The following is a 15,689-nucleotide window of genomic DNA, read 5'->3' on the forward strand; positions in this document are numbered from 1 at the left end:
GTATGCTGGTATACCAAAAGCAACGTGACTTCAAAAAAATCGTAAGGTTATATGCATGCAAATCACTCACATGCAATTCTCATCCATAGCATATAAACCTCTGCAAACTACTTCCTGTAACATTTACTCCTGAAAAAACACTGTGCCAGAAACAGCATTAAAATATTCCCTTTTGTAGCAGCTTCACCCAAGAAAACATAAACACACACTTTTCTATTTGCAATCTTTATTTCATGAATAATTAAGAAGAAAACATGGCAACATTGGCAAATTGAAGGCATACATACTAAATACTCATACAGAATACATTATGGAGAAAGTAAATGCCCAGATCTTTAGTGGTCCTTGCAAACTAAAAGCATATTGGTCCTCCAAAAGGTTTAGCTTAAAATACACTTGCCGACCTTTTAAGTTCCGACGATTAACAGCTTGTGCCTTTCAAACCAGAAACGGTGAAATAAAATTTGATCATACTTCCAAATTTTCCTCAACCCTGTATTTCTCAGCTCTAACCAGAAGCAAACAAAATTTTTCGTCCTTACCTTTTAAATATATACACTCATACACCACCCTAAGTATTCAAGACGCAACCACTACTTGAAAAATGCTTAGTTTTGTTAAGAACCTGCAGATGTACATATATGTATACACACATGTATGTATATGTGTGTGTATATATATGTGCATATATACATTTATGCAAAACCTCTCTATATATGTAAGATGTCCATATATGTCAACGTGTGTGTGTAAACCATTTGAAAGGGTTCTGGAAGAAAGAAAAGTGCTTGTTGTCTAGATCAAGAATTACTAAACCCACACATGTACTGTTGGGTCAGTCTAACGGTTGTGTTTCAAGGGAGTATAAAACAATACAAATCAGAAAAGCTGGATGGATGAGAAGAGTTTTCAAGAATCACTGTTTTTTACATCATCTTTAAAGGCCACAGAAAATGAGCTTTAAAATAGCTATTTAGAAAATATTACTGGCTACAGTGTCATCTCAAACAAGGTTAGTCCTTATCCAATACAGTGCTGTGAAGTTAGACTAAGACCTCAATAAAATTCTGTTATTTCATGAAGTCCAAAGTTCATCACACTGTTCTGTCAATTCTGCCCCATGCCTGAACTGAAAGTACCCTCATCCAAGAGTTGGAGGGTACCAATTAATGCCCTTCTGACTTTGGTCTAGAGAGTTATCCAATATTAAATGGGATCACTGATGTATTTCATATACATGGAACAACTCTTGATCGTTACTGACCTAAAGTGATTTTACAGTTTGGAGGCTAATTAGTCTATGCTTTGTTTAGTAGTGTTATACTTTCTTCCCATTCGATAACACACAGAAAAAATATTTCAGTTCAAAAAACCCCCTTCAGATACGTATAAAAGTGCTACTTAAAAATAGAGAAATTGACCTTACAATACACGTAAAAACAAAAGTTTCTAACAAACTGAAATGTTGTAAGTTACAAGGATTAATTACTTGAGTATGTTATGTGTACTTGTGCCCTCCTTACTGAACTGATTTCCAAGTAATCATCCTAATTAAACATATGCAATAATTGGAAACCAGTAAAAGCCTCCAGAGAAATTTCAACAATGGAACAAAAAAAAAAAAAAAAAAGGAGCCTCCTTCTATTTGCTGAAACAGAGTTCAGAAACAAAAATTGACTATTCCATTATTGCAAATGCAGTCTACTGTCAAAACAGGTCAGTTCATGAACTGTGGAACCAGGACTGCCAATGGCTCCTCTGCAGCAGGAAATGTCCACTGGGCTTCCTAATTACCATATAAATACACTAGTTACATGCAATTAAAATAATACATATATCACTAGAATGAAAATGCACGTAATACATTGCTGTGCTGGGGGCAGAGTAGGTTTTAAGCCTTGACTTCCCCAAACAACTTGTTCATATTCTAGAACTCTATGCAAAATAGAAAAGCATTAGAAAAGTGCAACAAAACTAGCTTCATGACATTTTTCTTTCCATTTCCATAAATACAATCGCATAAAAATATTATTAAACAGAAGCATATTTCCCAGCGGAAAACAAACATGCCAAATTTCAGCTCTGAGTAAGTGATTTTGGCTAAACTGAAACCCCCTGAAAATAGGGGATTAAAATGAAACCAGCTTAATTGCATCAGGTTGCCATAACATTCTGCCTCAAGTTTACCCTACCATTTTGCATCCACAAGTCCTGCTGGAATTGATGGGAACTCCATGTGCAATTCTGTGGCAGACAGTGGCCTAAAGGTAGGGAAAATTCCAAGTAAAAGCTAATTTCAGTTGGAAGGAAGTCATCCGGTATTCATAGGTTTTACTGAAGTTTCAGTGTGTGGAAATAATTCTATTATGGCAGAGTTAATTAATTTAAGGAGGCTAGGACAGTGGCCTGGTCAAACGGAGTTCAAGGGTATTGCATGCCAAAAACTGGCAAGAGCAAATACATAAGAAAAGACGACACTCATATCAACACTCTAACAGAAATCAGAACTGTACAAACCTTGATCTTTTAAGTTATTTAGCATCATCAAAACCTTACTTGCTACATATTCCAGATGCTTAACATCTTGGCTTTGACAACTACAAAGTGTACTACAACACTGATACCAAAATCAGGGAATACAACAACAACAACAAAAAGAAACTTAGATGAATGAAGGATTGGGAATCTTCAGCAAATCAGATCATAATTTAAAATCCAGCCAGCCACTCTTCTTTGAAAGCAGAAACACTATTAGCGAAACCTTTCTAAATAGAGACAATTAAATACATTAAGAGATGTGTATGGACCCTTAACTCATCTAAATGGATGATAATTTGGGGGCAAGAACACCTGATTGGAGATCCTGGGGTGATGTTGGCTATACAGGAGATAAGGAAGTTGTGGGAGAGTTACACAGCTCTAATATGTTTTGTCAATCAACACAAGCTAACTTGGGAAAGCTCAGTGGCATGTCCAGCGCTTGTGGATGACAACTACACTTTAATACCTCTTCTCACCAAATAATTTCTCAAACTGGTTAATATTACTGAGTATTCATACACTAACACTAGCTTTAAGAAAGGAACTGCAGAAATAGAGCTTGGCAGAACATAAAAATAAACCAGAAATAAATATTTACCAAGTCAAGGGAAGGACCACAAAAAACTATACAGTTAAATCAATCTGTACATGAACACTACTATTTTAAAATCCTCTTTCTTAGGCTACCTCAGCAAGAGTCTTACTCACAATAGGCAAAAAATAGTGTAAAAGTGTACAACTGGATTCCTTCCCAGAAGAATTCTGCTCCTTAATAGCTCCTGTTTGATGCAGCCTGCAGTTAAGCTGTGATTGTATTAGTTGCAAGAGGCAAATAAGAAGTAAAGTCACTATGAGTCACATGAGCACAGTTTTAAAGGCTTAACTTTAGCCTATGCATAGCTTCACGCCAGACATTCAGAGGGGGCAGCTTTGGAAGATATTGTCACATATCACCTGAAAACCAGACAGCGTTCCCAAACAAGTTGCAAGTAGAACACAGAAAGTAAGAAAACCACCCAGAAGTTCTCCATATCTCCAACTTCCAAATAATCTTGTTTCAAATTTGCACCCTGGTCCAAAACTGTACAGAAATAGAGAGAACTCAGTACATGTAATTTTTAGTGATGGAACAGAATCCAAATGTCTGAAGTGTTGAACCAGGGAACTGAAAAAAAAGATAAAAACTTAACATGGAGATCATTAACAGAAATGAGATGTCAATGAGAATTTTTTGTCACAGCTACAAAATTCTTAAGGTAGATCCTCAGCAGTTTAAACCACTGTACTGCATTATTACAGCAAGAGCCACATTTATTTCTCCTTATGCATGTAAAACCAGAGTATGACTGCTGCAAGTGATATTAATATAAGTTTATACCAATACATTAAAACTGAGTTCATTTAGGTCTGGCAAATTAAGGGGCCCCTAAAGCATGATATCAGACTTTACAGAAAAACACAGTGAAAATATTTTACAAAATTGAAGATAAAAAAAATACCAGAAATGCTACATGTAACTTGAATATATTTTATGCAAAAGAGACAAAAAATTACTTTTAAGTCAGAATATGCTGTAATTAAATACTATCTTCTGGAGAACCTATCCACAAATAAAATTTTAAAAGGGAAAATTTCACTCACAGTTTTTCAGAGGTCTTTGTGACGGACAGATATTCACATCAGAGATAATAAATTAGTGTTTCTATTTAAATATAGAAGACAACCAAATCAAACTGGATCAAACAAAACCAGCCGAAAACCAAATCAAGTGTAATCCATTCTGAAGTCACATCAGTTCTGTTGTTAGATACTCCATGTCAAAACCTCTCTGACATAATTTTCCTGAATAACAAAAATTAAATTTTCCCTCCCATCCCTTCACTTTTGCTAAAGAAAACCTCACAACTGTTCTTTCAGTTCATTGCTAATGATCTCGCATCAGGATGACAACTAGCCAAACTGAGCACTTATCTGGCTCTGAACTGACCTGTCTAACCTATGGAAGTGTTTCAGTAAATAGGATCCAGAGGATGATGTAGCTGTATCTGCATTAGTATGTTTGACAGCTCCATTTTGTTGCCCACCCCACTACTACAGCTGGCAATAAGTAACCCTGATATACTACAGCACAGGCATTTGCAAGGCACATATTAAAATGCAGTAATATAAATTGATGATAAAATATTTTCCTTTTTTTAGTACATTCACAAATACTTTCTGGATTAAAAAGAAAAGTAACTCAGCATAAACTTGCACTTCATATGTACAAAAAAACCCAGGCTGTTTCAGGATTAACTATGAGTAGGAACCAAACAGAACAGTATCATTCATGTCCAGAAGAGCTACAGCTATTCTTCCTCTTGAAAAATTAAATGTGGTTTGAACATTCAGAAAAAACATGCTGTAGAGTGCAGCAGGGCATTATGTTTGGTTTAGATCTTCCATTGCTTTATTACTTCCAGCTGTGGAGCATCTTATATGTAAATGCTCAGATATATCATTATATATAAAAAAAAAAATCTTCATGATGCACAATATTCCTTTACAGATATGAACACAGCAGAGGTTTATCAGGCAGATCACGCCAAGAAGTTTGCAGAGCTCTGAAGTTCAAAACAAGATCATTTTTATAATTACTAATAACTTTTCCTTCTCCCTCTATGAAGACAAGCAGCTCATCTTTTTAACAGAAAGCATCTCGAAAATGGGATTTCCTCTTTTTCGAATGGTTATATCATTAGTGTTATTTTAGTTAAGGACTAATACAACATTCCCAGTAAACGAGGTTGACCAATGGACAGAAAAAAAAATCAGCTTAAACTTCTTAAAGTTCAAATTACTGTACCAAAACAGGTCATGAGTGAATTTAGACCAACAAATACTATTCTTTTCATTAGAAAAGTATTTTCTTAAAATCTAAGGCAATAAGACAATCATAGGTAAGGGTGTCTATTCAGAGGATGACTAGGTTATTTTAAGCAGAAATTGGAAAAACCTGGAATTTAGTAGGAGATGGAATGTGAGACAGCAATAATATGTATTTCCACTACGACTATTATTGAAATTTGTTTGAAGAAATTAAGGAAACAAAAATTTCTGAAGGAATATACAAGAGAGGAAATTGTATTTCAGATTTTTATTAAAATCTGTTAAGGAAGATTTTTCACTTGAAACCTCTCTTGCAACAACTGTCTTTAGATCACGTTGGCTCTTCAAATGCACCAGTTAATAATCTGAGGGTATCTAGCTACTTTCAGGATTATAAAGAACTGTAAGAATGTGTGAGACACTGCTGCTCTGAAAACTTCTCCAAAGGCTCTCAGCATGGATTAAGTAGTTATTTTGCAAAATTTTGTAATTCTCATAGGCACATATCAATGTAAGAGTATATTTTTATACAATGCTAGCTGCTACAGGTATGCTGAATTATTACTCTTCAACATGGGCTATGTTTTCCAGATGATAGGTTTTTGGATTTGGCAATAATTTTGAGTTAAATCTGTGCTTTTATACCATGATGAAGTTTCACAGATGCCAAGCACGGTTGCATTCACTGGGTTAACATTTATGACATTCAAACTGTCCTTAACAGTCATAAGAGCACCATAGGAATGGCAGATTCATTTTCTTTATAACAGGGTTACTGTGTTCAAAGAGCATGTGCTTATAAATAGCAGTTGTTACAGAACTCACTTCTAAGTAGACTTCTGCTTAATATTAATGTGAGATGTTCAACTGTGGCTTAACTGCTGATAAGTATTCAGAAAAAAAAGAGGCAGAAGCAATGACAGAGTGAAGTCTTCCCTTGATGTGACAAACAAGATTACAACAAACAGCTTATGACAAATGGATATATGAGATTGTTCTGAGCCATTAACATTCTGCACAAGTGCCAGGATGTATCAATTCAATGATCGCTAAGGCACTTACTTGAACTCTTTTGACCAAGAGCTGTTACAAGAATTCAGGTACATTTTAGGACAATAGAAGCTGAGCAGACTAAAGTTTCTCAATTCCTTCCTTGTGACAGTGAGTCATTTCCACGCAATATTCGAGACTACTGGGTGTATACACATTACATCAGTTCCTCCACAGTTCTTGTCAGAGAACGCCTCACCTTCTGTCAGTCAGATGAGGATGTGCAAGATCAATGAAAAACACACAGAAAACATGGCAAAGCTGGATTTTGAGACAAACTACTACATTATTACATCGTATTGAAAATATCTTCTCTGCAGAGGAAATGCTATCCCAGTTCCAAAATTCTACCACAGAAATCCATGATGTATGCTTGTATTGCTGTAAAGCCTGGGGAAGCTGTATGTGCTATACAGGCAAAGAAGGAAGAGAGGAAAGAACAAGCCAAACAGGGGTTGATTATTGATTCATTTCTGTTATAATGGAAGCACAGGGAGTTCGGACAGATTCCTTGAAGTATAGCATACCCTGAAAACCAGGAGCTGTATGTGCTAGTCTTTACAATCTGTAAGATAAAGTTGGAAGCCACATCACTGTGACAGAGGTAGGCTGATAATGAAGCTTTAAAATGAAGAGTTCTTCTGTGCCAAATTTTTCGAGGTATTGAGAGCACTTTTCCACTCAATTTGTCATTATGGAATAAAAGCTTGTTTTCCTAGAATATTGTGCACATTTTAAAGATGGGAAAATAGCTGTAAAGGCAGTAACTAAATTGCCATTAAGAACTCTAGTATATCAGGGTGCTGTATGCTGTGAGTAGAATATTCAGACTCTGTGGTATCAGGGTGCTACAGAAAGTTCAGTAATATGATGCCATGTTATCCTTTTCCTTCTTAAAGCTTTATCTGTACATTCAGTCTCCTATATGCTAGAGGATCCATTCATCACACACTCATAGAAAAGAAAGCTTCAGGAAGCCTGGCTGGAAATGGCAGCACATTAGTCCAGGCTCTTTAGGCTACATAATTAATCTGAATAGCTTAATGACTTGTTTTATTCCAAGCACTGTGTCAACAAGTTCTTGCTTTTAAACAGTTGTTTCCAGGCTTAGTAGCTGAAGCAATCTGAGGCGATCCAGGATAGTGTCACTGAAGTTTGAGGGGACTCAAATGTTGCCAGTTTTCAGTGAAATGGGGATTAGCATTTCAGCAAGATTTCCATCTGGTAGCTCATGTTGGTTCTATCCCAGGATTCTGCTGAATTATTATGATTTCAGGTTTCAAAGTATTTGTAAATTGCTGTAACATACAGCATGACATTCTGCCAGTCTGGACGCTCAGTTCGCACCATTTCATTGATGTCCTGTCACAGAAAACAGATCGGGCAAAATCAGGAATGATAACCTTGTGAGTAATGTGGTAGTGTTTTTCCAAATTCTGGGGAGTGGTAAACCTATAAAGCTTCCACAGTTTAAAGCACTGACGAAGAAAGCTCTTGATTCCATATATCTTTGTATTACTTACAAAACGTAAACAGCTATGAATAGCATATCTGTAGACGGTTATTTTGTTGACTTAAGATCAAGATGTCTAATGCTGTGCATGTTTGAGTTGTCCCTCACTTAATACGATTAGTAAAGTAGTCAAGACTTCAGTGTTCACATACCCCTATACCACCGTTGCAAGTCAATGCAATCTACCTAGGAACTGAGTCACAGAATCAAAGCCCAGATGTTAATTGAAGCTGAAGTTCAACATTCATATCAGGGTAAGAGTCAAGCATCAATAAATAACTGAATCTCATTTTACAGGAGACTCCTGAAGTTTAGAGTAGTTTATACGTATTTTTGAGTAAACAGGCAAGGAAGAGGGAAGTTTACTTTACTACCAAATTTGGGTATATCCAAGAAGCCAAAGTGATCAGTTCATGTCTAACTGATAGGCAGATTCACATGTGTTTCATAGTAACAGTATACCAGATTGTCAGTGAATAAGCAGGGTAAACAAAGCCTGACCTACCCTTTTCAGCACATGTACAGAGGAGAACAGAATGATGTAGTTTAATATTTTTTGTTTACTGTAAGGGTCTATTCTGTAAGCCTTGGGTCCAGGAGCCTCCAGAACTCAAAAAAGAGAAAGCAATTTTTTTTTCATTTTCCACATGGAAGTAGGTGAACACCTTCTTATTCAGGGATCAAATAAGTTCTCCTTACATTACCACTCCTATTTACATAGGGTAGTTTTCTCACCCTTTTTCACCCTCCACCTATGGATGTGGACAAGGTAACATGGACAAGGATAAAAATCCACAAATATATACATGGTACACAATGTGTACATAGGTATGTAAATAGATAGTAAATCTTCAAGATGGATACAGTTTGCCTTTAGAAGATTTAATTCCATTTAATTTGCCTTTTTAGAGTATCTATTTAGAGTATTACATAAAGAAAGGACAGACAGGAACTATTTAGACTAAAGCTGAATTACCTAAGAATTACTGCAGTTATTCTCCACAATCTAGTTCTTACATCAGCACTTAGTAAGAAAATTCCATGTTTCAAATCACTGACAGTCAAAGTATGAAATCCCAACAGTTGCACTTCCATTGTCAGCAAATACAATGCTGGAGAGTAAAAGTGCTGATAAGGATCAAGAAAAGTGTTACTTTCAAAAATATCTGACTTTGTTGTATTATTAGTTGCTAACTATGCCAACTTTGTTAGAATTTAGGTTACAAATGTATCACTGAAGTATCATTTCTGATACTGGCAATTTTAAGTGAATTTTTCTGATTATTCACATGGGCTCAGGATACTCCCAATTCCATACCTTCAGAAACCTTCCTTTTCTAATAAATACTATACTATTGAAAACTAAATCTTTTAAGCTAGAATTTGTATAAGAAAGCTTATTATAAACAATTGAAACCCCCCCAATTATTTATGATTATGACAAATTAAGTCTAAACGTTAGTAAATTTTGACTCTCACATTACACTGAACAAAAGAACAAATTACATCACTTGATTTGTACCTCCAGAATTCCAAAAAACCCAAATAATTTGAAAGTAAGTCAGAGACAGGAAAGAACTAATGAATTCTTAAAGATTGTATTACATAACTATTTCTCAAATTATTCTCAAATAAATCCATTGCCTTTATTATTATTTCTTATGGTATTGAAGGATGCGTTTCGGTGAATGTTTCTTTTATAGCTTAAGCGTTTATCTGCTATAGGCTATCATGCTGTTGCCTTTGTTACAGCTGCTGTTCTACAGGTCTGTATCTCAGTCACTATTTAATGCAAAAAACATGTAAGCTTAAGCTGTTGACCACAGTGGGTTTATTAAACAAAGCCACTGAGGTAGGGAGTATCTTTTATATTTTTTAGTCAAGTATGACACAGGGGCAATAACCTCTAGCTGAGCATATCTGCTGCTATTTTTAAGTAAAAAGAATCAAAATATTTCCAAAGTACAAAATAGAATAATTTAAATTTTTATAAATGGGTCATAATTTATTCAGCATACACATAAAACTTACCAGAGTAGATTTAATGCCAACACTTTCAGCTGCCTGAAAAGCCAAAGTGAAATTTCTTCTCTGCATGAGATATAAAAACACATTAGAAACTAAGGAAATACTACTTCAAACATAAAAGTGGTACTAAGTACGTTCACAGTGATGCTGCTGTTTTTGCATAAAATGGAGTCTATAACTTCACTATAATAATTTAAAAAGAACCATAGAAATGAGCATGTCCTAATATAATCCAAGAAAATTTTGAAAAAATCCAAGAAAATATTGAAAATTTTTATTCATTCCTCAATTCAGAAGATAATGCTGAGAAATCATTGTCACTGAAGAATGACTGAGTTATAAAATGCTAAAGAACAGATTATTCTTTGAAAAGCATAATGAAAAAATCATTACATGTGTTAATGAAATAGTATTATATTTATTTAGGATGTATCAGCATTAATAATACAGCTCCAGATAACACACAAGTATTAACTGTAGCACACCAGAATACATACAGACCACTCTGCAGTCTTGACATCTTCTAGTTTACCTCTATTTGATACTTATCACTTGAGAGGAGTCACTTATCAGTGTAAGAAACTAGGATGAAACATCCTTGTGATATTGAAAGAGATAAACAGAATATATCAAGATACAAATTTGATGGATTTAAAATCTTTAAGCTTAAACACTTCTTGCTTCCAAAAACCAAACTGAATATACATCCCAGCTGTTTGGGTTAAATAAAATGCCCCAGACATAATTTTATGAACTTCTGTTATTTTGTTTTCCTTATATCTGTTCCAAAGTTCCGCTTAATCCAATTATCTCATAATATTAAAAGGTTATAATAAGAATAGCAGCAAGGTAGTTTGAAGTGTTTAATTACGATTCCTAGTAATACTGGCTTTTTTAGAACCCAAATTTTTTCATTCTTCTTTTTTAACTCATATTATTTATATAGTCTTGCAGTCCCAGGAATAGGATTTTGAATGTCTTACCTTGTCCTGGCTGTTTAGTTCTTGATAGGGAATATGGGCTGGGAGGTAAGTATGGAGGACTGCACAGAAAGCTAAGCCATCATTCCAGCTACTGCTGAAGTTTGTTATGTCGATATTCTTTAAAGGAAAAAAATATAAACAATATTAAAATCATAATCTAACAAGTATTGGTTCTACCAATCCACCAATACTTGTGTGTGGTTTTGTGATTTTTTTTTTTTGTTTGTTTGGTTTTTTTAACACCTTTGAAGAAACCAGCAGAGAAAGTGAACAGCCTAATACTAAAGTTCTGTGGTAAGAAACCAAAAAGTGCTACTACTGAGGACAATAAAAAAATTTAGTGATAAGAAAATCAGTTATCTTAATTCCACGTAATATTAATTCCACACCCCCCACCTCACCCCTCACCCCCCCCCCAAAAAAAGTGCAAGATGTGTTTTAAAAGGTGATAAATGTTGTGCTAGACAGGGTAAGAGCATACACACCAAGACAGAAAAGCAAACAAGTTAGACATGTAAGCCCAAATCCCCAAAACAGAAAACATGTTAATATCTCTGTTAATGTAAGGTTTTACTTTTCTGCTTCTACTGCATCAATATCCAGACAAAATTTTTAACTTATGAGGACAAATATTTTCTCTTCTAAACAAACCGTTTCTACACAGAAACTTACATGAACAAGATCACAAACAAAAATTAAGTTTAATTTGGAAATAAAGATGTTCCAACAGATTTGACACTGGCAGTGGCAGGGAATCATTATCTTTGGGGGTGAAACTGAAAACTGCAGTCTTGCACTCTTGATCTTTTAGTTCCAGTAGGAAACCCAGTGGCACTGGTAAATGCATCTCCTGAGATTATTGTAAAAAAAGTCATCCCAGTCCAAAGGAGTTATGAACAAGATACTTCGGTGACCTTTTAAAATACTATATACTTGGCTGTTGACAGTCAAACAATGGTAAAGAGGCTAAGTGGATAGCAGTCAGTTTAAACTTTAATTCAGAAACCACCAATAACAAGTAGTCACAGTTTATCTTTTAGACCTTTAAGGAGAAATATAAATATGCTTTAATATCTAACTCACTTAACTGGGCTTAAGCAGAAGCTAGCCAGCTCCCCTACTTAGTTTTGAAAATTTTAATGTAGCAGGAACTTGAACCTCCAGTCACAGAATTGCAGAAACACAATCACACAATTCAACCTTCCACCTGACAGCAATTTAATAATCATCACCTGTCTTTGACAAGACACTAAAACTTGTCATTCCTAATGCAGAAAATGCCACCCAGAATCAGTGTTACTGGGCCACGCAGGCTGAGAATGAAGGCAGTTGTATTTCTCGTCCAATGATTTGGGCTACAAGTGGAAAACAACTGCAATCCCCTCCAACAGAGCTAAAAAACAAAACCAAAGGCAATTTCTAGAAGAATGTGAGGGAAATCTCTACTTCCTGCTCAGCTTTAGCACTTTTTATACAAAGTCCACCAAATGCAGGTTCAAACTCTGGTGACGTAAGCGTACGTGCTCAGGCTCACAATGCCCAAGGCAGTGGTCTGAGCCTCGCCTGCTGTCCTGCTGCCTGCTTGCAAACGGAAATGTCATTGTTGGAGACCCCCAGTCTGTGGGAACATGTTCTTCACACAGCTTCCTCAAGCCACAGGGGTGGGAAAATTTAAAAGCAAAAGGAAAAAAAAAAAAAAAATTAAGCTCTCCCCCTCCTTTCTCCTCAAGAGAGACAGGAAATTGGATTTAAATTAATGCTTGGTTAAAACTTTTTCAACGTTACTTAACTTAGGCAAACAAATGCAACACACAGTACAAGGCTTTAAGGAAAAAAAGGGAAAAAAAATACCAGAGTGTTAAAGTCAACAAATTACTACTTGTGTCTGTTTACAAAGTTACTTTTTGAAAAGTTCTTTCCCCCTACCCTGTAACCAGTAATTCCTTGGGTCACATCTGTATCAATAAGATGGCTAAAGTTAGGGAGAGGGGTTTCTTCTTGTCAGAGTCATCTGTGGCAAGCTAGTTCTAAAAATCAAATATGAATGATCATATTTCCTTTGCTATACAACCTACTGAGGGAGAAAAACTCAGTCCTGGTTTTCACCCCTTCACTGAAATATTCTCCCTCCTTCCCCAGGATGGCCAAGTGGTGTGGGAAGGGGAGGAGAAAGATGTGCATTGGCATTGTCCCTGTTCAGTTAAACACAGACCTGATCAGACATACATGAATGCAACAAGCGAAACTATGAAAAAAAAAAATTGTATTAGTTAAAGCTACTGAAGAGCATTAGCAACTTTTTAAGTCTCAGGACTACAAGGATAGATATGACATTCCTTATTAAAGTAAGGAGGAATGCTGAAGCATTGCTGAATCTGATTAACAGTTTCTAACACACCAGTTTCCAATCTAGTGACTTAATGCTGTATATAGTTTCAACAAGTACCTGTTGAATTGCTATTATTGCAGAATATACTCTATTTATCATAGACCAGGAGTCCATTAAACCAGTCACCAGTCACTGTACAAATAAAATAAAATCTGATAGTACCTTGTATCACAGAGCTTACAATGTCTTTTTTCTCTCCCAGGTTGCCTCACACATTTAGGAAGAAGCAAAGCAATGTTTATCTGAAAATTTAAGAGTTTGAGCCTAAACACCAGCATCACTGAAGCACAGATGAGATCTTACTGCTGAAAGGGGGATGGAAAGGTACACAGCCTTCAAAGTGAGAACAGTAGCTTATATTGGAAGCGAGGGAGCACAAAGAACAGAGATGCAAACATTGCAATACCATTAAAGTAATGAGCTGAAATAGTGATCTTTGCAACAGTCAGGATGGACAACAACAGGCAAGCATGCATTCCTCAAAATTAGAAAATAGGATGCTGCAGTGATGTGTATGAGATCATCAGAACCTACACCTGAGGTTTGATCCTCATCCTTCATCCTGTGGATGAAGAAAGCAGACTTATGCTCAGGATATATGAAAAAAGAAATTGCAAGGTAACAAAACAGTCTGGATGCACTAGAAAATAGACCTATAGAGCAACTAGGGCTTAAGACAGGACTCTTCACATGATTTCAATAACAGAAGGAGTGCTCACGTCCAAAATCTAGAGAGGTTTTCATAGTTTTCTAAGTATATTCCCTCACCCCAACATGTAAGCAAGAAAAACAGGGTAAAGTTGTGCTGAAAATGGTAAATGAAATTAAAACAAGAGAAAGTAATCTTTCTCTTAAACATTATAGTTGTATAAACTAAAAATTTCACTTTAAATATTAGTAGCATCCATAGAATTTTGAATATAAACACTGGAAAAAAGGGCCAATTAAAGAAGTTCACATACAAATTTGGTTGGTTCTCAAAAAGAACCTGGAATATCCTATTTTTCTAAATCTTCCTGTAGGGTCCAACTTTTATTATTAAGACAACAAGCAGAAAACAAACCCATCATGCAAGAATCTTAATGTATCCAGAGAAGCTGAATTAAATACAACGGAAGGAAACAATTAAAAGGGACCGGTTTCTGTTTCCAATTGCTCTGAGCATTATGAATTATTATTACCTCTCAGACTAAAAAAGTATAATATTGGTCAGACACTAAAAAACAAATCTAGAAACTAGACAGATTGTAATTTAAACTGAAAATTTAATTTTTTATGTAGGGCTTTGAGCGCATAACTGGCACATTTAAAAACAGCGCAATTTTATTTCCCAAATGCTTTTAACTACTTGTGGTTTCTTGAAAAAGCTTGGTCAGTATAATGAAATCAATCTTGCATTAAGCTCTTATTTCTCAAAGAATTGACGGTAAACAGAACATCAGCCTAAAATCTCTGACATAATTTCTTTTTTTGTTACTGCTTTTATTAAGTAATTGGCTCTATTAAGAGAATACTGTTGGAATCTAATCCAGACTTTTTCTTCAAGCCATTTCAGACCACAAAGTATCAAAGCAATTGAAGGACATACTTTCAGATAAATTGTCAAATGAGGAATAAGCCTTTCTAGAGATAGGTGAACTAAAAGAAGATTTATCAGTCTTTGTCTATTAATGTTTAATACTTAGGATAGGAGCGAAGTCACCTCTAGTATTTGGGATAGATTATTTTTTTTTTTTTTTTAAAAAAGGCAATTCTAACAAAAGGAGTTAAGTAACAGGCTGTTGTCATCAAAAGATCTGTGGAAGACACTTTTCAACCAGGAACAAAAAACAGTTAAAACTTTGTAAGAATTTTCTAGAGACAGAGTATAAGAATAAATATTTTACATAACCAAACAGACCAAATATTCTATAGTCCATCCTACAGCCATGATAAAGAGGGGAAAAAATGATGGTAGGGGAACACCCTGGTGGATTCATAACTAAAAACCATTTCAAGTATGACTCAAGCTCTTCTTAAACTGCAAAGTGCAAAGTAGGAGTAGCCACCACAAAACGAGTATTCCCTTGCGTTCACATAGAAAAAAAAAAGAGTAAGAAGAATCTTTCTGAAACAAGGTTGAAATGTAATAGCAACAAAATGATCCATCAGCTTAGGCTGAAATGCAGTAGTGGATAAACACTAAGTGAACTGGATTTGAACATGAATCAGAAGTGCATCCTTGCAGTAAAGAAGGCAACCTGTATCCTGAGCTGCAGCAGTAAGAGTACAGCCAGCAGCTCGATGGACGGGATTCTTACACTCCTCTGGGCCCTTG

General features: G+C 35.4%; 1 protein-coding gene across 7 annotated transcripts in view; it reads right to left on the reverse strand.

Moving 5' to 3' along the window:
- Positions 1–209: 209 nt before the first annotated feature.
- Positions 210–15,689, reverse strand: part of SPECC1L (sperm antigen with calponin homology and coiled-coil domains 1 like) — a 73,085-nt gene continuing 57,605 nt past the window's right edge. For all 7 annotated transcript variants that reach the window (XM_033001433.2, XM_042805233.1, XM_033001431.2 and 4 more), the window contains 3 exons: positions 10,984–11,100; positions 10,004–10,063; positions 210–7,821 (listed from right to left, as the gene is read on the reverse strand). In XM_033001433.2, the coding sequence (XP_032857324.1) occupies positions 7,732–7,821; positions 10,004–10,063; positions 10,984–11,100 (267 nt within the window). In that variant the 3' untranslated portion in view covers positions 210–7,731. The remainder of the gene's footprint in view (positions 7,822–10,003; positions 10,064–10,983; positions 11,101–15,689) is intronic.

Source organism: Tyto alba, unplaced genomic scaffold, assembly GCF_018691265.1.
Source record: "Tyto alba isolate M040663 unplaced genomic scaffold, T.alba_DEE_v4.0 Super-Scaffold_44, whole genome shotgun sequence".
Lineage (NCBI taxonomy): Eukaryota > Metazoa > Chordata > Aves > Strigiformes > Tytonidae > Tyto > Tyto alba.